The sequence below is a fragment of the Chiloscyllium plagiosum genome, chromosome 15, assembly GCF_004010195.1.
Source record: "Chiloscyllium plagiosum isolate BGI_BamShark_2017 chromosome 15, ASM401019v2, whole genome shotgun sequence".
In the NCBI taxonomy this organism is placed as follows: Eukaryota; Metazoa; Chordata; class Chondrichthyes; order Orectolobiformes; family Hemiscylliidae; genus Chiloscyllium; species Chiloscyllium plagiosum.
Genome location: NC_057724.1, coordinates 44529790 through 44552473, shown reverse-complemented (window position 1 = coordinate 44552473; position 22684 = coordinate 44529790). Strand labels below are relative to the sequence as shown.

At 40.9% G+C, this 22684-nt stretch overlaps 2 protein-coding genes across 2 annotated transcripts in view; both read right to left on the bottom strand.

Annotated features, from left to right (window-relative positions):
• Positions 1 to 13368, bottom strand: part of LOC122557268 (cysteine and histidine-rich domain-containing protein 1-like) — a 53252-nt gene extending 39884 nt beyond the window's left edge. Inside the window, exons 1-2 of the mRNA XM_043704788.1 lie at positions 13163 to 13368; positions 1683 to 1908 (exon numbers count right to left, since the gene is read on the bottom strand). Of these exons, the coding sequence (XP_043560723.1) occupies positions 1683 to 1908; positions 13163 to 13273 (337 nt within the window). The 5' untranslated portion in view covers positions 13274 to 13368. The remainder of the gene's footprint in view (positions 1 to 1682; positions 1909 to 13162) is intronic.
• A 184-nt stretch (positions 13369 to 13552) lies between these two features.
• The window catches only part of LOC122557271 (ubiquitin-like protein 3), a 26121-nt gene continuing 16989 nt past the window's right edge, over positions 13553 to 22684 (bottom strand). Inside the window, exon 6 of the transcript XR_006313782.1 lies at positions 13553 to 13637. The gene's annotated coding sequence lies outside the window, so the exon portion shown is untranslated. The remainder of the gene's footprint in view (positions 13638 to 22684) is intronic.

Here is a 22684-nt window from a genome sequence, read left to right as displayed (position 1 = left end):
GGTCAAGGTGAGGGTGATAGGCTGGAGTTTTCTTGGAAGGAGGTCAAGGTGAGAGTGATAGGCCATTTCCAAAGCCCCTCCCCCAAGTCCCTCCTCCCTACCTTTTATCTTAGCCTGCTTGGCACACTTTCCTCATTCCTGAAGAAGGGCTCATGCCCGAAATGTCGATTCTCCTGCTCCTTGGATGCTGCCTGACCTGCTGCACTTTTCCAGCAACACATTTTCATTTCTATTCTTTATCCCTTGGTTCCCACACCCAACATAGTAATGAAATCAAATGCATTAAATTCTCTCCCTTTCTAACTAATTTCCCTATTTCCAAAGCTTTCCTCCTCCTCCTATAGATGACAGGCTTGGTGCAAAATTTGGCTTAATCACAAAAGAACAAAGAACAGAAGTACAGCACAGGAACAGCTCCTTCGGCCCTCCAAGCCTGTGCCAATCATTGTGCCCTAACTAAACTAAAAAACAAACCTTCTGCCCTTATTTGTTCTGTATGCCTCTATTGCCTCCCTATTAATGTAACCATCCAGATACCTCTTAAAGGTCACCAATGTGTTTGCTTCCACCACCTCTTTTGGGAGTATGCTCCAGGGTCCTGTGTGAAAAATGTCTCACACATCTCCCTTATGTTTTCCCCTCTTACCTTAAACCTATGCCCCCTTGTAATTGAAACTTCAAACCTGGGAAAAAGCATCTGACTATCCACCCTATCTTTGCCTCCCATAATTTTGTCGACCTCTATCAGAGCTCGTCTCAGCTGCCATCTTTCCAGTGAAAACAACCCTAGTCTTTTTAACCTTTCCTCATAGTCAATGCCCTCAAGACCAGGCAAGATCATGGTGAACTTTCTCTGCACTCCCTCCAAAGCCTCCACGTCCCTCTGGTAGTGTGGTGACCAAAACTGCACACAATACCACAAATGCTTCTTAACAAGGGTTTTATATAGCTGCATCACATCTTTCGACTTAACTCATCTCCTTGCCTCTTCTTCCAAACTCAATAGTGCTGCACATAAAATGATCTGGGTAGACCACTTTCAAGTCCCACCTCTTCAAGAGCTGGATAATAACATCTCTGAACAGATTGATTGGGAAAATACACCCAAGAGTGAAGTATTTCCTCCAGTTGAAAAGTTTCAACTGGCATTGAAGTAATTGAGAGGTATAGAATGTGCAGAGTAAGTAGTTTGAGTAGGGACAGTCAAATTTTTCAAGAGGAAGGTAGATAAATATTTGAGGCAGCTGCAGGCTAGGGCGGAGCTTGTTTCTCTGTAATAAAGAGCCAAGGATAGGCTGGTTCTCTGGTACTGGAAACTTGCGTGTTTTCACAGAACAGTACAGTAGATGGCAATATCTGTACTAGTAAGCCATTCTGACAGAACCAAGCAGTGTTAAATCGCTGTCCTCTAAGTAAGATTAGGAAACTAGAGAGAGTAGAATATGTTTGGCTACACGTGGAGGAAGAAGGCGTTACTTTCCCGACAAAGCGGGGATCAACAGAGAAAGATTGGGGAGAAATATTCCAAAGCCCTGCCTAATGTGTCTTAGCCGAAACAAAAAGGTTCATCAAGAAAGTGGTTTGACCTCGAGCCTGCAGGCTCGTATAGCTGCGAGTAAGGCCGTCCCGATGACATGGCCAGTTGGATGAACTAACAGAGCTGTGTAAAGTTTGTCACTTACCCTCTCGGTTGTTGTGGGGATCAAAGCGCAAGCCGCAGCCGCGGTTATAACAGAGCTCCGACATCAGGGCACCTTCACTTCGCCGGCTGTTTCCGGGAATAGCAGGCAGCTGCCGCTTCTCTGCACTCTCAGGAAAAGGGAGAATCGGATATTCTGGAAATATCTTGTGCCGTCTGGAAGAAATTCTCCAGCGCACAGCAAGAGGGAGTCGGCTTGTGTGCGTTACCTAAAAATAGTTACAACACATGTTCTTATCTGTCAGGGACATGAAGATAGACAGGAGCCGAGTGCGGGAAGAACTTAAGACAAGAAAATAATGTTTAAAAACTTTCTTCCGAGTTAATCGCAGAGCAGAAAACTGTGTTCTGATATTTCTGGTAACTGGAAATTCTGGATTAGTGGCGCTGGAAAAGCACAGCAGTTCAGGCAGCATCCGAGGAGCAGTAAAATCGACGTTTCGGGCAAAAGCCCTGATGAAGGGCTCCTCGGATGCTGCCGGAACTGCAGTGCTTTTCCAGCGCCACTAATCCAGAATCTGGTTTCCAGCATTTGCCGGAACTGGTAACTGGAAATGCTGCTTTATCTCCAAAAACATTCTATAGAACCGGAGAATAGTTACACTGGATAAGGCCATGTAGTTCCTAGCGGTGGTGCTGGCCATCTGAAAGAGCAATTCACCGAGGGCCATTGCTTGCCCTTTCCCCACAGTCCTGCATTCTTGTTTTATTACATTTTAAAAACCTCAGCTGTATCTGCCTCCACCACACTCACAGATAGCGCATTCAGATCCTAACAACTCAATGTCAACATTGCTTCTTTTGCCAATTACCTTAAATCTATATCCTATGAACCAGGAGGTGACATGAGAAGTCTATGGCAGGTAGGATCACCGAAAGCTCTGAAGCTTTCTATATGTGTCAGGAACAAAAGAATGATTAGAGTAAGATTAGGGCCAGTCAAGGACAGCAGTGGGAAGTTCTGTGTGGAGTCTGAGGAGAGGCGCTAAATGAATATTTTTTGTCAGTATTCACACAGGAAAAAGACAATGCTGTCAAGGAGAATACTGAGGTACAGGCGTTTAGACTAGATGGGATTGAGGTTCATAAGGAGGAGTTGTTAGCAATTCCGGAAAATGTGAAAGTATACAAGTCCCCAAGGCCGCTTGGGTTATTTCCTAGGATTCTCTGAGAAACAAGGGAGGAGATTACAGCGGCTTTGACTTTGATCTTTATGTCATCATTGTTTACAGGAGTAGTGCCAGAAGACTGGAGGATAGCAAATGTTGTCCCCTTATTCAAGAATCCTGGTAATTATAGACCAGTGAGCCTTACTTCGGTTGTGGGTAAAGTGCTAGAAAAAGTTATAAGAGATATGATTTATAATCATCTAGAAAGAAATAACTTGATTAGGGATAGTCAACACAGTTTTGTAAAGGATAGGTGGTGCCTCACAAATCTTATTGAGTTCTTTGAGAAGATGACCAAACAAGTGGATGAGGGTAATGCAGTTGATATGGTGTATAGGAGTTTCAGTAAAGCGCTTCATAAGGTTCCCCTTTGTAGGCTATTACAGAAAATACAGAGGCATAGGATTGAGAATGATTTCGTGATTTGGATCAGAAATTGACTAGTTGTAAGAAGACAGGGTGTGGTGGTTGATGGGAAATGTTCATCCTCGAGTCTACTACTGTTGCAGGCAGGGCATTCTCAAGGTATACTGTGGTGTACTGCAAGGATCTATTTTGGGGCTACTGTTGTTTGTCATTTTTATCAATGATCTGGATGAGGGCATAAAGGATGGGTTAGTAAATGTGTGAATAACACCAAGGTCGGTGGAGTTGTGGATAGTGCTGAAGGATATTGCAGGTTACAGAGGGACATAGATAAGCTGTAGAACTGGGCTGAGAGTTGGCAAATAGATTTTAATGCAGAAAAATGTGAGGTGATTCACTTTGTAAGGAGTAACAGGAATGCAAAGTACTGGGCTAATGGTAAGATTTTTGCTAATGTGGATGAGCAGAGAGATCTTGGTGTCCATGTGCATAGATGCGGGAAAGTTGCCACCCAGTTTGATGGGGTTGTTAAGAAGGCAGACGGGGTCTTAGCTTTTATTGGTAGAGGGATTGCATTTCGGAGCCATGAGGTCATGATGCAGCTGTACAAAACTGTGGTGTGGCCACACTTGGAGTACTGCATACCGTTCTGGTCACTGCATTATAGGAAGGATGTGGAAGAATTGGAAAGGGTGCAGAGGAGATTTACCAGGATGTTGTCTGAATCGAGAGAACATCTTATGTGGAAAGGCTGAGGGGCTGAGGATGTTTCCGTTAGAGAGAAGAAAGTTGAGAGGTGACTTAATAGAGACATACGAGATGATCAGACGATTATATAGAGTGGACAGTAAGAGCCTTTTTCCTCAGATGGTGATGGCTTGCATGAGGAGATATAGCTTTAAATTGAGGGGTGATAGATATAGGACAGATGTCAGAGGTAGGTTCTTTACTCAGAGAGTAGTAAGGACGTAGAATGCCCTGCCTGCAACAGTAGTAGACTTGTCAACTTGAAGGATATTTGAATGATAATTGGATAAGCATATGGATGATAAATGAAATAAGATGGGCTTCAGATTGGTTTCATAGGTTGGTGCAACATCGAGGTCCAAAGGGCCTGTACTGCACTGTAAAGTTTTATGTTCTGTGGTTCTTGATCCTTGCTCCACTGGAACAATGTGTCCTTATCTACTCTGAAATGGCTCCTGATGATTTTGAATACCTCATTTATATCTCCGCTCAACCTTCTGTTCTAGAACAGTTCCAAATTCACTAACCTTTGTCTGTAACTGGAAATCCTCATTATTGCAACTATTCTCATGAACTTTTCTGCATCCTGTCAAAGGCTTTCAAATCATTCTTTAAGTGTGGTGCCCGGAATTGGAACAATACTCCAGTTGAGACCAGGCACTGACTATATACAGGTTTAACCTACTTTTGCATCTGTCCCCATATGAATTAAGTCCATGATATAGTATGCTCTATTAACAGCTCTCCCTCTCTCAATCTGTCCTCCCTTCAATATAAAATACTGTGGCTGCTGCACATTTGAAATAGAAACAGAAAAAGCTGTAAAATTTTCAGTGAGTCAGGTAGCATCTGTAGAGTATCATACCTCATTGGGGTATCACACTGAAAATCAAGCCCCTCTATGTCTGGAATCATCACAAAAGGTAAACATTTTATCAAAATATGCAAAGTCCACAATTTGCCTGTTAGATGCAGGATAACAGAAAATACAAAACAAGAATTAATATTTATTACAAGTGAAATTTTCAGGTAAACTACAATGAACTGTCCAATTGTAACTACTGGTTAAATTCTAAACTGCCTTCCCAAAATCACCCACTCACCCATATCCACAGGTAGACATGAGCAGATGAAAAAAAAACAATATTTTGGGTGGAGAGAAAACAAAATCTGGAGAAGCAGTTCAATGGTTCTAGTCCACAGGGTTCAAGATTTTCTATTCTTCAATCTCTTTTTCCTATGTTCTTTTCACTTCTTCACAAGATGTTCTGGGCTTCTCTATCACAAAAGGTCGGGAGGTTTGTGGAGCCTCTTTCTCCAGTGACTTATCTACTAGTTAAAGACCATAGCTTCCAGGAACTAGTGAACGAAAATAAATTGACTTTCTCTAAGTTTTAAGTATTTTACTAAGGAGAAAGATAAATTATCTATACTTACACACTGATCTTATGATGGAGGTAAAATTATCGACAAAGCAATTGAAGTTAGGTGGACCTTGGAAACTATCCTGAGGAACTCCTGGACAGATATCCTAAAGTTGAGATGACTGACCTCCAACAATACAAACTTGTTCCTTTGTTCCAGGTATGATGCCAACCAGCAGAGTACTTTCTCATTGATTCACATTGATTCTAAGGTTCCTTGATGCCACTTGTGGCCCTGATGTCAAGAGCAGTCACACTCACCCCTAGAACCAGCTCTGACCACTTTTGAACCAAGCTGTGATGAGGACAGGAATTGAGTGGTCCTGGTTGAATCCAATTGATCATCAGTGAGTAGGCTTTGCAAAGCAAGTGTTAATTGATAGCACTGTTGATCACTTTTACTGATGATTAGGAATGGATTTATTGGAGGTATGATTCTAACCAGTTCTGAGGAAGGGTCACTGGATCTGAAACATTAATTCTGATTTCTGTCCACAGCTGCTGCCAGACCTGAACTATTCCAGCAATTTCTGTTTTTGTTATTGGAAGTTAATTGGCTGGATTGGATTTGTCCTACCTTTTGAGTACAGGACATACCTGGATAACGTTCTATATTTTTGTTTCAATGTAGTGTTGTAGATGCACTGAACAGTTTGGCTAGAGGTGCAACTGGTTACACACAAATTTGCAGTACTATTGCTGGAATGTTGTCAGGGCCCAGTGTCTTTGCACTATTTATTGCTTCCAATCCTGTCTTGATGTCACACAGAGTGAAGAATGGTATCTGTGATCCAAGGGACCACTGGAGAAGGCAAATATGAATCTTCCACTTAGCACTCATCATTTGCACTGATATGCTGGGCTTCCCTATTACAGAGAGTGGGAGTGTTTGTGGAGCATCCTCCTCTAGTGATTTATCTAAATGCCCACCATTCACAACAGGATGTGGCAGGACTGCAATGCTTAGATCTGATTCATTGATTCTGAAATCACTCAGCCTAGTCTTATGTTGCTTACACTGCCTAGCACAGAAGTGTTCTGTAGCTTTAATCAGGTCAACATTTCATTATTAGATATATCTGGTGCAGCTTCTGGTGTACCCTCCTGCACTCTCCATTTAAGGATGACTTTGGTACCTAGTTCAAGATTACATAGGCTACCTTTGTCACTCTGATTTATTCAATGTATACGCAGATTAAAATCTGCCATGTTTATAAGGATACCTTTTTCAAAAGTGCTTATTATTTCTGCCTGTGTAGCCCTCCTACAATGTGATCATTATTTGGAAACCTAAAAATCACATCCACCCATAAGTGACTTTCCTATTTTTCAACTCTACCTAAATTGCTCTACATCCTGATTCACAGAATTAAATTCATCTTTGGCTATTGTACCAATATCATCCTTAATCAGCAAATCAGCCCTCTATTTTCCCCGATATACTTTCCCCTTCCTAAATATCATGTACAATTGAATATTCAATTTGCCATTGTGTAACCATTTAATGATGATCAGAGCATACATATTTATTTTTATATTCAGTTAAGAATATCTCATGCATTCAAGTGAAGAATGATTAGTTCAGATGTTTTAATATTTTTGTGATCACTTACAAATCTATTTTTTGCACTCTTAGGTTTGTATCATATGTTTGTATCATATTCTGATCAACGTTTTACTTTTTGCTACCTTATTCTCTTTCCTTATTTTCTCTACATAATCTTCAGAAAATTATTCCATCACCATTCACTATTCAGTTTAAATTTTCTCTAGCCCTGCAGTTTACATGACTAACCAGATCACTGTATCCAGCCCAGCTAAGGTGAAGACTGTCCCAGCAATATATAGATTTCTCTTTCCCCAGTATTGGGGCCAGTGCCCCAGGAAGCAAACACCAACCTTTTGAGTCATGCATACTTATCTTTAACTTTATTTAACTACTGTTACTATGCTCATGGCTCAAGTAATAGTGCGGAGATTAGCTTGATGTTTCATTTTCTAATTTAGGCCCCAGTTGCTCATTCTTCCTTGGCAGAACCTTTTTCCTAATGCCACCTATGTCACTGGCACATAATCAAGCCAGAATCACTGGATCAACTCCCTCCCACAGCAAGTTCCTCCCCAGCCTTGAGCAAATGACATCACATAACAACACAGCAGTCTGATAATTTGATCTCATCTGCAGAGAACTATGCTGTCACCTACTAGTGTTATATTCCTACCAACTGTCCTGTTTGAATGTTTTGCGTCATGTTTAGTTTGATCAGCAATATTACTGTCCTAAGTTTTATTGATATAAGCTACAAGAAATTTGAACCTGTAAGACAATTGCAAGGGCTGAGTCTCATCCACCTGCACTTATGCAATTCCCTTACTTGCCTAACTTGCAGTCACACCATTCTTTCCCTCATCACAGACCAAATCAGAAGATTATATTCTAAGGGATGCAACAACCTCCTGTAGTAAAGTACCCATGTAAAATGCTCCCTCCCTAATGTGTTATGATATGGACAGGTCAGCGTCAAGCTCAGTGACTCTGACCCACAGCTCCTCAAGCTGCAAACAGATACTGTTGACATATTTGTCATGGATCACCTAGCATGCAGAAGCTCCCACATACTGAGGTTGTAGCACTTCAGGAGGTGTAAAGGTGACAAGAACTTACATCAATTACAATCACCAGGAAAAGGGAATTGGAAAGAAACTACTAGAGATAAAAGATGACAAGTCTCTTAGTCCTGATGGGCATAATCCTAGGTTCTGGTATACCCTCTCACACTCTTAATTTGAGGACTTTGGTTCAATTGAAAGAGGTAATCTTAGTTCAGGAGCATATAGTCTTGTTGAGGGCAGCTGAAGCTCTCCTCAGCAGATGCTGAATTTGTTTTACATTGCTGAATTTATTTACCTTGAGATGATATTCTCCTGAACATATCATTTGCCGAGAGGTGTGAGGGAGGAGCAAAGGACTTCTGGGAAGGTTTTAAGTGGGTGAGATCTCATGTCTCTGCTGATCACAGCTGTGGGAAGTGCACCCAACTCCAGCTCCTCGAAAACCGAGTTAGGGAACTGGAGCTGGATGAACTATGGATCTTCTGGGAGACTGAGAAAGAAATTGAATGGATATACAGGGAGGTGGTCACTCCCCAGACACAGGATAAGGACAGCTGGGTTACAGTCAGGGGGAGGAAAGGGAACCGATGGTCAAAGCAGGGATCCCCTGTGGTCATTCCCTCAGCAATAAGTATATCTTTATAGATACTACTGGTGTGGACAGCCTACCAGGGGAAAGCCACAGTTGTCAGGTCTCTGGCACTGAGGCTCAGAAGGGAAGTGGGGAAAATAGAAAAGCGCTAATGGTAGGGGACTCAATAGTTAGATGGATTGACAGGAGATTTTGTGGTTAGTAACGGGACTCCCGGAAGGTATGTTGCCTGTGCAGTGCCAGGGTCCGGGATGTTGCCGATCGGGTTTACAAGATTTTGAAGGGGTAGGGTAAGCAGCCAGAAATCGTGGTGCATATTGATACCAATGATATAGCCAGGAAAAGGATTGAGGATCTGAAAAGTGACTACGCAGAGTTAGGTAGGAAGCTGAAGAGCAGTACGAGTAGAGTAGTGATCTCAGGTTTGCTACTGGTGCCACGAGATAGTGAGATGAGGAACAGTCAGCGAATGCAGCTTAACACGTGGCTGTGAGGCTGGTGCAGAAGGGAGGGCTTCAGATACCTAGACCATTGGGATACCTTCTGGGGAAGGTGGGACCTGTACATGAAGGACGGGTTGCAACTGAATTGGAGGGGCACAAATGTCGTGGGTGGGAGATTTGCTTGTGTGATTCGGGAAGGTTAAAACTAGTTTGGCAGGGGGGTGGGAATCAGAGCCACATATCTGAGAAAGGGCAGTGACAGATGTATTGAATCTATCAGGAAGGTTTCTCACACGATGAAACAAAGGGATCAGTTAAAGTGCATCTGCTTTAATGCAAGGAGTGTCCGAAATAAATGTGATGAACTTAGAGTATGGATCAGTACTTGGGGCTACGATGATGTGGCCGTAACAGATATGTGGGTCTCACTGGGGCAGGATTGGTTGCTTGATGTTCCAGGGTTTAGAATGTTTAAAAAGAACAGGGAGGGTGGAAAAAGAGGAGGGGGTGTAGCATTGCTAATCAGAGAGCGTATCACAGCTACAGAAACGAAGATTGTTGAGGAAGGTTTGTCAATTGAGTCAGTATGTGTGGAAGTTAGAAACAGCAAGGGAACAGCCACCGCATTTGGTGTTTTCTACAGACCACTAATAGCAGTAGAGAGATAGAAGATCTCATAGGCAGGCAGATTCTGGAAAAATGCAGAAGTAGCAGGGTTGTTGTTATGGGTGATTTCAACTTTCCCAATTTCGACTGGAACCTCCTAAGTGCAGATGGTTTGGATGTTTTTGTCAGGTATGTTCAGGAGGGTTTCCTTACTCAGTATGGAAACAGACTGATGAGGGGAGAGGCCATTTTGGATTTGGTGCTCGGCAATGAGCCAGGACAGGTGTCAGATCTCGCGGTGGGAGAGCACTTTGGTGACAGTGATCACAACTGCCTCACATTTAGCATAGCCTTGGAGAGTGAAAGGAGCAGTTGCCGAGGGAAGGTATTTAATTGGGGGAAAGGAAATTATAATGCTATCAGACAGGAGTTGGGAAGTACAGACTGGGAGGGATTGTTCCACAGCAAGGGCACAGCAGACATGTGGAGACTATTTAAGGAGCAGTTATTGCAAGCGATGCACAAATTTGTTCCTCTGAGACAGGTAAGAAGGGGTAAGATTTAGGAACCTTGGATAACAAGAACAGAGGAACTTCTCGTCAAAAGTAAGAAGGCAGCTTACGTAAGGTGGAGGAAGCAAAGATCTGGCATAGCTTTAGAGGATTACAGGCTTGCTAGCAAGGAGCTCAGAAATGGACTGAGGAGAGCCAGGAGGGGGCATGAAAAAGGCTTGGCAAAAAGGATTAGGGAGAACCCAAAGGCATTTTATACATACGTGAGGAATAAGAGAATTCTCAGGGAGAAGGTGGGCAGCACGGTGAATAAGAGAATTCTCAGGGAGAAGGTGGGCAGCACGGTGTCTAGCACTGCTGCCTCACAGCGCCAGAGACCCGGGTTCAATTCCCACCTCAGGTGACTGTGTGGAGTTTGCACATTCTCCCCGTGTCTGCATGGGTTTTCTCCAGGTGCTCCGGTTTCCTCCCACAGTCCAAAGATGTGCAGGTCAGCTGAATTGGCCATGCTAAATTGCCCGTAGTGTTAGGTAAGGTGTAAATGTATGGGTGGGTTGCGGGTCGGTATGGACTTGTTGGGCCGAAGAGCCTGATTCCGCTCTGTAAGTAATTTAAAGGTAGGGCTAATCAGGGATAGCGGAGGGAACTTGTGTGTGGAGTCTGAGCAGATAGGGAAGGCCCTAAATGAGTTTTTTGCTTCGATTTTCACCAAGGAAAGGGATCGTCTTATAAATGAAAACTTTGAGGAACTGGGATACAGTCTTGACCAGATCAAGATTGATGAAGTTGATGTGCTGGAAATTTTGGAAAATATTAAGATTGATAAGTTCCCAGGACCAAACCAGATTTATTCTAGGCTGCTCCGGGAAGTGAGAAAGGAGGTTGCTAAGCCACTGGCGAGAATATTTGCCTCCTCACTCTCCATGGGAGTCGTACCAGAGGATTGGAAGGAGGCGAATGTTGTTCCTCTTTTCAAGAAGGGTAATAGGGAAATCCCTGGCAATTACAGACCAATCAGTCTGTGGTCAGCAAAGTTTTGGAAAGAATTTTGAGGGATAGGATTAATGACTATTTGGCAAAGCATAGTGTGATATTAGACAGTCAGCATGCCTTTGCAAAGGGCAGGTCATGCCTCACAAATCTTATTGAATTCTTTGAGGAGATGACAAGACGGGGTGATGAAGTTCGAGCAGTGGATGTGGTGTATATGGACTTCATCAAGGCATTTGATAAGGTTCCCCATGGTAGGCTCATTCATAAAGTCAGGAGGTATGGGATACAGGGAGATTTGGCTATCTGGATTCAGAATTGGCTGGCTGACAGAAGGCAGAGAGTTGTTGTAGATGGAAAGTATTCTGCCTGGAGGTCAGTGTTGAGTGGGGTCCCACAGGGGGCTCTGTTCTTGGGCCTCTGCTCTTTGTAGTTTTTAATAAATGACTTGGATGAGGAGGTGGAGGGGTGGGTTAGTAAATTTGCAGATGACACGAAGGTTGGAGGTATCATCAATACTATAGAGGGCTACTGCAGGCTGCAGTGCGACATAGACAGGATGCAGAGCTGGGCTGAGAAACGGCAGATGGAGTTCAACCTGGATAAATGCGAAGTGATGCATTTTGGAAGATCAAATTTGAATGCTGAACGTAGGATTAAAGACAGGATTCTTGGCAGTGTGGAGGAACAGAGGAATCTGGGTGTGCAAGTACATAGATCCCTCAAAGTTGCCATCCAAGTGGATAGAGTTGTTAAGAAAGCATATAGTGTTTTGGCTTTCATTAACAGGGGGATCGGGTTTAAGAGCTGTGAGGTTTTGCTACAGTTCTACAAGTCCCTGGGGAGACCACAATTGGAATATTGTGTTTAGTTCTGGTCGCCCTACTATAGGAAAGATAGAGGCTTTAGAGAGGGTGCAAAGAAGGTTTACCAGGAACCAAAACAGAAAATGCTGGAAAATCTCAACAGGTCTGGCAACATCTGTACGGAGAGAAAAGAGCTGACGTTTCGAGTCTAACTGACCCTTTGTCAAAACTGACAAAGGGTCAGTTAGACTCGAAATGTCAGCTCTTTTCTCTCCTTACAGATGCTGCCAGACCTGCTGAGATTTTCCAGCATTTTCTCTTTTGGTTTCAGATTCCAACAGCCGCAGTAATTTGCTTTTATCCAAGCTTTACCAGGATGCTGCCTGGACTGGAGGGCTTGCCTTATGAAGAAAGGTTGAATAAGCTTGGACTTTTCTCTCTGGAGAGGAGGAGGAAGAGAGGAGACCTGATCGAGGTATACAAGATAACGAGTGTAATAGAGAATTTTCCCCAGGGCAGGATCGACTGGTATGAGGAGTCATAGTTCGAAGAATTTAGGAGGAAGGTATAAAGGAGACGTCAGAGGTAGGTTCTTTACACAGAGTTGTGAATGCATCAAATGCGTTGCCAGCTGTGGTGGTGGAAGCAGAGTCATTGGAGACATTTAAGCGACGGCTGGACATGCACATGGATAGCAGTGAGTTGAGGGGTGCGTAGGTTAACTTACTATATTTTACATTAGGATTAACCTCGGCACAACATTGTGACCAAAGGGCCTGGTCTGTGCTGTACTTTTCTATATTCTATATCATTGTACTCCACTAAGATCTGTTCTGCAATGATTTAATGTGCTGTAACACAATACAAATGTCTTGATATTTTGACAGTTACCAGTTCAAGTTTTCGACATATTGCAGTTAAAATGAGTGGCTTTTGCTTGCCATCTGTTACCTGGACTACTTCATTCATGTTGTTGCAGTAGATTTGCAGCATAATCTGTCCTTTTGGCACAAGTAAGCTTCAACCTTACTTTAAAGGGTTCCAATTTTGGATGACAATGTTAAGCCACTTCCTACAGCTTTGTGAAGGTTTTATAACACACTGATATTTATGTCACATGTTACTTTGAACTTATGTACTACTTCTGCAATCATCATGCCAATAGTCATGGGTCATGTATCACCTATTGACCTACCTGAATTAATCTGTTGTATGGTGGATAGTGATTCATCAGACTTTTCATATTATACCGCTCCAGTGATTCTGCACTTACTTCTTGTGTTTTCTTATGGACATAAACTTGCATGCAATACAATTTAGTTTCTTAGAGTGAAAACAATACTTTCCCTTAAATTTGCAAAGGCAAAAATCTTCATTATCCCAAATACGAAAGCTTAGTTATTGGCATGAGGCTGAATGAAAACAGCAGTTTTCTAACTACATCGTACATGCATATTCACGGGATACATGTAGTTGTACATGCAGTTTGGTACCCACTGCTCCAGTTGAATATCAACACAGATAATAAGAGAAAGCTAGTGATCTTCCCAGAATTAAAGCTATAGTGGATGATCTGCTATTTTAGTGGACATGGTGAGACAATGGAAGATGCCATTGCTCATAATAACCAAACTTCAATGCGTCTCGTGGATACAGCTTGCCAGATGAACCTGAAGTTGAAGAAGAAAAAAAATTACTTTTAAAGATAAATGTCTAGTACATTGGGGCTGAACTGACAAATATTCTTTGTATATAATATGAAGATATGACAATTGTAGCACTGATACAATGACTAACAGATGCAAAAGCAGTGTGATGAGTTATTAGACTCAACCACCATTTGCCAAAATTCTTGGCTAATTTATCATTCAAGCAAGCAACTGACTGATCTTACCTCCATATCTATGTTTTAATCTTTGTATTCTCAGCAACAGCCATATCACACTTTCATTTGGTATTTTCCAGCAATAGTTGCAAAATAAAGTTTTCTTCAGACCAAGGCTCTGCTGATGATTATTTTTACATTAGAACAAAAAAGAAATTTGAAAAGATAGCTAAAAGGAACTATCCCAGTTCTCAGTTCAAGACCACTAACTGCCAACTGGTGTGGTTGTGACATTCTCTCAGAGTTGCCCACAGGACAAAGAAATATTATAACCTTTCTATAAATAACACAAACTTAAATCACAATATCTTCATAAATTATTTAAATAAAATATTTACAATGCATTACACACCAGCTTCGTCCTTTCTCCCCTGATACGCATGGAGGAGGAAATACTTATACATTGCCAAACTATCAATCTCTAAATAGATTCAGGGTAGAATCTTAAATGGGTTTGTGCAACCTGTATCATTGAGACACAGACAGAATGTCTGATGAGGCCCATCTGAACACCAGGAGCATCAAGTTTCATCTTTTATGCCTTTGATGGGTGGTGACGTGATTTGATTGCTAGGCTGTGGCAAGTTGCCAATTAAAGGGGATTACTGCTTGTTAAATACCTTACTAAAGGCCCAATTCACCTAATATTTAGCTTTCAAAAACTTGCCACATAACAACTACGGTAGATATCAGAAATATTGACATGGAAACTTGGTGAATTCAGCTAGCCATTTGCTCTGAATAACCTCCATGTTGAACACAGGACATCAATATCTCAGGGCACACTCCTTGGGGACCAGCCATATTCACCCCATGTCCATGTCCACTGGCAGTTGAAGAAGGCATGGCACATGGCATACCACTGATCCACTGTACTTCAATGTTGCACACTGGGCTATACAGGTAACTAACATTTTAATGATATAGTGTGCTCTCAGGGACACACAACCAGCTCATGGACTGGACCAGACTCCATCTCCTTGCTCTTCTCTTGCTGTCACAGTGATCATTCACTCAGGATGCTTACATCATCGCTGCCTTGCATTGCCTTTTCTTGCCTGGTCTTTGTGCACTTTTCCACTCAGTCTAAAACTATCGGGCTTATGTTACTTTGGTCTTGCCACGCTGTTCAGTACAAAGGCAGTGTCAGGCGAGTTAGCCTTTATTCGAGTGAAAGAGAGGCAAGTATAAAAGGGCCATGCAATGTGTGGTATAGCTTTTACTTTCAGTACAGGCAGGGAGATGTGGTGAGCTAATGATTAGGCAACACTGAAGGCATTTAGGTTTTGAGATGTTGGGGGTAGGCAAGAACAAATGAGGGAAGATATTGCAGACAAATTTTCTGATTATGCAAAGGAAAGCAAGCTCTGAGGACTCAAACACAGTCTGCCAAGAGACATAGAACATTCAAGTGAGTACAGACTTGGAATATAACGTGAGAAAACACGAGTTGGTCTACTTAGACAAGATCAGAAAAGCTGAATATTATTTACATGGAGAGTTTACACAGCCAAGGAATGCAGGTGTCCTTTTATACAGATGAGAAGTTACTCTGCAGATATAGTAAATAAGTAAAAATGGTACAGAATAGCAAACGTATTATGAGCCTTCATCAAAATAACTACAAAAGCTGAACAAAATTCAGAGTTTGTCTTACCGAGCCAGCCTCACGCCAATCCACAGCCCAAGCTATTCAGAAAATTCTGCTTGCATATTGACAGCAGTATCAATTTCACAGTTGCTGAAGTAATCCATAACATTCTAAAATAAAAATCTTGAGCATTTTAGGTTGCAGATCTGCACCTTTGCCAAGAATTAGGCAGTTCATTCCAGAGCCATGCCCTATCTGTGGACCGAGTTTCACTGAATTTAATTTAGAAGATTAAGTTACAAAAAATATTATATTTCTTAAAATCTAGCTATTAAAAATCTCTAAAATCTGACATTATAGTTCACTACCACGACCCGAACAGATACAAACTTCAGATCACCAAAATTGGAAAACTTAGAAATACAGTACAGAAAAGATGCCAAGGTGAAGTAATTCTGGGAAAGTTGAGGCAGCAGGCCAGAGAGGGTGTAAGGAGTCTGGGGAAAGTTTAGTTGGTGGTGTGAGACAAGTATAGAGTATGTTTAATACTTACTCAGGAATTAAGACTATATACTTGATAATAACTTTTCTTGAGTAGTAATTTACTTAATTTCATTGGCACAAACTGAAGTCTCTATATAGTGGAGACTTTCAGAGGGATCCTATCATAATTTTTTTTATTTCAAAAATATACTTCATTCATAAAGATATTTGTATACATACTTAGTCATTCAAGCAGTTTGATTCTCTACAGTAGCATATGAAGGAACAAACAAACATTGGAATTTGGTGCAGCTGCTGCCAAAGCATAGTGAGGAAACACCACCATCTGGTGTCCTTCTGCCGAAGTAAATGAAGTTATTGAATGTTCTCGGTGCCTAAAATATATGTAAATGTAATCTTGCACAAGTAAGAGATGTCTAAGAATTGCCTATCAGAAAATTCAATTTTTATAGGTAATTTCTTCAGAAGGTGTTATGATGGAGATTCCATAAGGTACTCCTACAAACTCCTATGGTGGCATGACTGTCTGGGTGGCAAAAAAAATCTGTCCCTTTATGTTAAAATTTAGCTGCAGCAATAAAATTATTGAAGGTTGTGAGAATGGAAAAGCAATGAAAAACTACTGAGATGAGCATTTTCATAAAATATTTTGAGTCCAACATGACTCTTTCAAGGAAGAGTAAATATTGTCTAAAACCATCAAATGTTTCTCTATCCACAGATGCCACCAGGCCTGCTGAGTTTCTCCAGCAGTTGTTGGTTTTATTTCAGATCTCCAGTATTTTAGATATGTAAATATGGAAGGTTAATAAACTGTTATTCCTGGTTGGTCTAGGAATGTAACCTACACACAGGGCTGAAGGTGATTGGTATAAGAAAGGGGTTAATTGAACAGCCAGGATAAAAGGAAAGCCCTCAGTCTGTTTCTGCAAACAGCAAAGAGAGTGTATCCAGAGAAAGGAACAAAAAAAAAGTAGCAAAACAGATAGCAGGACTCAAAAACAAAAATCACAAGATCAAAACAGAGGCTATTATGCATCTGGTCATCCAGACCTTGACACAGCTGGTAAAATTCACATAAACCTGGGAAGTGATTTACAGTTAATAGGCAAGTGATCGGACACTTTAATAAACTTAAGCTGCCTTTGTCTCAAAGTGGATCCACTTCAGCATATGCCAGAAAAAGGTCAAATTCTCCATATCCTTACATGGACATCAACTTTTGCGATAGGTGTTTTCAGACAGATAAGCACACAGGGACAAACATTTGGCCATATGGGGCTTTATCTTGTTGTGCCAGCATTGGTCATCCTTAGCTGCCCTGCGAAGGTGTAGTGGGCTGCCTTTTTAAAATGCCATCAGTGCGGTATGTGTGCTGCAGAATGCCTGCAACAGTAACATTGGCCAGGGAACATGGTGTGTTGAAGAGGCAGGCAACTGAAAGCTCGGTCATTTTTGTAGACAATGTAGGTGTGCTGCAAAGCAGTCACCTAGTCTGTGTTTTGCTTCCCCAAATGGAGACATTACATTGTAAGCAGCAAATAGGGTTTTAATTTTATCTACTAAGTACAGGCAAATTACTGCTTCACCTAGAAAGTATGTCTAGGGCTTTGGATGGTGAGAAGGGAGTCAGTAAACACATATTACTCCTTCGGCAATTGCACAGAGTGTGCGGAGATGTTGGGAATGGAGAAGTGGACAGAGTGTCCTGGAAGGAATGGCCCCTGCAGAATGCTGACAAGGAAGGGAAGGGGAATGGGTATCTGGTTGGAGGTGACAGAAATGGCACTTAAAGTCTAATGGATGCAGAGGCTGGTGAGGACTGGGGGAGCCTGAAGGAGGGAAGGGAAAATATAAAAAGGGCAAAAGTGTGGGAGGTGAGCACTTAGACACGTTTGGCCCATCAACCATAGTAGCAATTATGCAGTAGTTGGCATTAGCAGAACAGATGCAACAAAAGACTGGGAGAAGGGTTGGAGTCTTTAACGGAAGAAAGTTGTGAGGATACATACTGCTGCTACTGAATGTCAGTGGTGGAGAATGAAAATGGTACTAATCAAGTACATTGCTTTGCCCTGGAATGGTCAGTGTTGTTAGAGCCATACTCATTCAGGCATGTGGGGATTATTCCATAACACTCCTGACCTGGGCTTTAAGAATTTGGAAAGGCTTTGGGGAGTTAGGAGGCAGTTTATCCACTGCAGCATTCCCAAAACATGTTCTTGTACCCACAATATTTACATGTTGAGTCCAGTCAGTTTCTGCTCAATGTAATGTCCAGAATGATGATTTCTACCTCAGACAGGAGACCTACATACAAGTTACACCTGCTTCAGAAGTGTGCAATAACAGCACTGAACAGGTTGATTAGAAAATATCCAGCCAGAGGACCAAAAATGTTTTGGTATAGCAGCTGTACCTCTTTTTCCAGACGAGGCGGCTCAGGTTCAAGTCCTACCAATTGCAGAGCATATCTACTTTGAAGAACTCCTGCAAAGATGTTCTGGAGCAAAGATATTCCTGAACAATACTCACTTTAATCTTTACGTTTAGACTATGTACAACAATCCAACTTTGAATTCAACATTTGACTTGGGCAAGAGCCACCATAATACATCTGGAAGGAAGATAAGGATATAAAATACATCTGAAATTATAACATTTTTAATGTAGGAGAAGGATCTTTGTATGCGGGCATGAAAATGTCAGCATGTTCTACCTTAATGTGGATGTGATAGGGTGGGGATGAAGGGAGAAGAGTTTGGGTGGGGTAATATTGAGCTTGTACAAGACCTAAATTAGGGTACATTACAATATTGCTCACCTTTATAGACTTGCTATGGTGTTGTACCAAAAGAAAAAAAGTGCAGCTTAGATTCAGTTGTGCAAGTGCTGGCATAAGCTCAAACCAGAACAATGAACTGCAATAATAACTTCATTTTCTTCCTGTCTCAATTAGTGTTTATCCAATCCACTAAGTTGTCAGCAAACTCAGTTTCAATTCCACATACAAATCTTCAAGGGCACTATTCACATACATAATATAATATAACTAATGGGAGAAAAAAGTGCCAGATAATAAAAGATGATAAAATGACCTGAAAAATATTGAGAGATTTTATTCTTCAGTGATTCAGCTAATTAAGGCAATAAGAAACTGAGCCATACAAAGCACACTGGTGCCATGTTTGACACGTTGCCATTAGTTAATCACATTTGATATAGTATAGCAACCATGCTTACACTCCAGTTAAACTGGAAATTGCACATATTGGACACCAGCGAGGATAGATTACTCTCAGCTTTGGTGACTATCATGATCTTTGACTTACAATCAAAAACCTGGTAGAGAAAGAAAAGTTAATTAACCAAAGATGTGCAAGTTTGTGCAACAGTATGTCTGAAACCAGAAGCTTCAAGTATCAACATACAACACAATATAGGTACACACAATTTACCGGAAGTTTTACGCTGGTTATATTTTCTTTAAATTTTTCATACAGTTAAGCAAATTCAAATGTTTAAGATTTTTTAAACAGCAGGCATATCCAATTCATCTACAGAAGTATTAACACATACCTGTACACGTGTCAAATCATAATTATTAAAAGTCATACATTAATTTAGTTTATTATACAATAATTCTTTCCCCTAGTCATTGTGCATCAGTAATTTTGAACTATAGAAATGGAAAGAGCTTCAATATCTCAATGCCTTAAAAAATTGACACTTCATAGACCATTGTTAAGAGAAAGTGTTCAAATATGCAGCTTTTATGATCTATTTTCCATTTATTAATTGCTGCTGTAGAGTTTGCATTAACAAAGCATCTTGTTTTTAAGAGCCATGATCATGATTTAACTGGATCAGTGTATTTTGAGAGTCAGATGGAAGAATGCTGAACAAACAATCCTAAATTTAATAAGTAATGAATATACATGGATCAATAATAGTCCAATTGGATCAAGAGTATACAAACAAAAAAAGCTCAATTTGCTTTCTCTCAGAATCTGATGAAGTGTGCACATCAGCATATTTTTATTTTCAGATCCCAAACATTTACAGTTTTCACTTTATGCAATCACAGGATTTAGGCTTTGCTGGCAAGGTCAGATGTTGGTACCCATCCTGAATGCCCTTAAGGTGGTTCTGGTGAAAAGTCCAGCTGAACTGTGGTGGACTTCACAATCCCAGTCTCCTGTACATTGGGAAAGATCAGATACCAAAAACACAGACTTGCCCTTCCCTCACTGAAAAGTGCATCAGAAACTGTATGATTCAATTCAGAGAGACTGGCTGACTGTCCTATGCAACTCAAAGATGAACATTTCCTACAGTGATTAAGATAACTCATTACAAAAATCAAATATTTTCAAACAAAACAGTTGCACCATAAAAAAGGTTGGCAACCTAGACAGAATGCAATTCCACCATGAATTTAGTAAGGTGTGAAGCAGTTTCTGCTTTATATGGATAGCATTAAAAACATGGACTCAAGGTTTAAATCAACTCTGCAAAGTACTCCAGGATATCTAACTCTGCATTTAGGAATGAGTTCAGGCACTGAATTCAAGATGATACATTTCACATCAAAGTGAAAAGACTTCTCACATACTACAGCTGTAGTACAAACATATTTTTAAGACTGGTACCAACTATTAAACATTTCAATTGCATCACCACTGATGCAAAAGTGGTATAACTAATTTGAGCTTAAATACAAAAATTAAATTGAAGCAACTATCTAGTAAATGGGTAGATTTAGTGACAGGATGCAGAAGGGAAGTGAGAAATAAGGATTTTTTTGACAAGTCCTATGTTACCATACTTGATTTTTTTTTAAAAAAGTCACTCCGGTTGACTGCTTCTGTTATGAATAGCAAGACTCAATCTGGGGACTGATTTGTTGACAGATCCCAACAAAACTACTGTTGGAATGTTAAATATGGAATCAGGTTAGCAAAGATTAAAAATTAACTTCAGCAGCATGTAATAGTTTTTCGCATAAGTATCAAATACAAGCAGATAATTTAAATCACTTCCCCAAAACGTGGAACTCACTTTCCCTTTCATGTCAAATGGACCACCCACTTGTAAGTGTTTCAGCATTTATTGAGTAACAAGCATGAATCAGATCTACAGTTTTATTTACCAATGTTAATTTTGAATTAATTTTTAAAAATTAGAACAGGGTCTAGTTACAGCAATGCAGTTATTAATTTCTGCATGGGATATGAGAGTTGCCAAGGCCTGCATTTTTTGCTGATCCCTACTGCTCGAAGAATTTGTTGGTGAGTCGTCACCTTGAACAGTTACAGACCGAGCAGTGAAGGTAATCTCTGTTGTAATAGAGAATGTTCCAGTACTTCAATTATCACCACCCTTTCATCATCACTGAGTCAAAGTCACAATATGATGGGAATTGAAAGGAAATTCAGAATTCCCATGTACCTACTGCATATTTTCCTCTAGATGACAGAATTCCACTGAGATTTTCTACCAATGCCAGACATCACTATTACATTATTCAGCTGTAAGTAGTAGGTTTTATTTTAAGGCAGTTTGAATTAGAAACTGAGAACGAGTGCAGTTCTAAACAACACTTGAGAATATCAACACCACCCAAAACAAAGTCACCTCCATGACTGGCAAGCAATCCACTACCTTAAAACTCACTCCCTCTACCACCAGCACACATTAGCAGCAGTCTAAAAATGCACTGCAGCAACTCATGAAAAAGGTCCTTAGATAACCTTTTCCAAACTTGTGACCCCTATTACTTAAAACAAGGGCAGTAGGTACAGAGAAACACTCACCATTCTGACTTGGAACTATTATCACTGTTCCTTCACAATTACCAAGTCAAAATCCTAGAATTCTCTCCCTAACAGCACCTAGATCAGATGAACTGTAGCAATTATAGATGGCAGCTGAACACTACCTTATCATCAAAAACAATTTTTTAAAAAAGGGACAGACAATAAATGCTGGTATTGCATTTATTATAATAAAGTTATGTCAGACATCATCTGGAGCACTAAACTATGCAGAGCACTAAACTATGCAAAAGTTATTTTGGCACTGAAAAAAGGTACACCACGGATCCACTGGATTTAAAGAGTTAAATGAAACTATATTTGGGTTTTTGACATGAGTTGAGAGGTAATCTAGTCAAGTAGTTTTACAAACCAAAATTTAGTTAAGCTATCGGGGGGACATGTAGCCGAGACTAAATAGGCATAGTTTTTCAAATTACAGTTGGACTGTTTAAAGTCAGGAAGCACATTTTCACTAGGAAACAAATGAAAAATGAAATCACAAAGAAATAAAATCTATTTCCCAAAAGTTTGTGGGTACTGCATCAGTTGAAATCACCAAGAATTAGACCAATAATAATTTCTAACAGAAGTTTAAGGAATGGGTAATAGGTATGTAAAATAGATTAGAGGTAGAAATCAGTCACAGTCTGAATGAATTGTGGAAGAGAAGGGGATCAAATATGACACTTGCATATGAGAGCTGAAAATGTGTTGCTGGAAAAGCGCAGGTCAGGCAGCAGCCAAGGAACAGGAGAATCGATGTTTCGGGCATAAGTCCTTCTTCAAGAATGAGGAAAGTGTGTCCAGCAGGCTAAGCTAAAAGGTAGGGAGGAGGGACTTGGGGGAGGGGCTTTAGAAATGCGATAGGTGGAGGGAGGTCAAGGTGAGGGTGATAGGCCAGAGTGGGGGTGGGGGCAG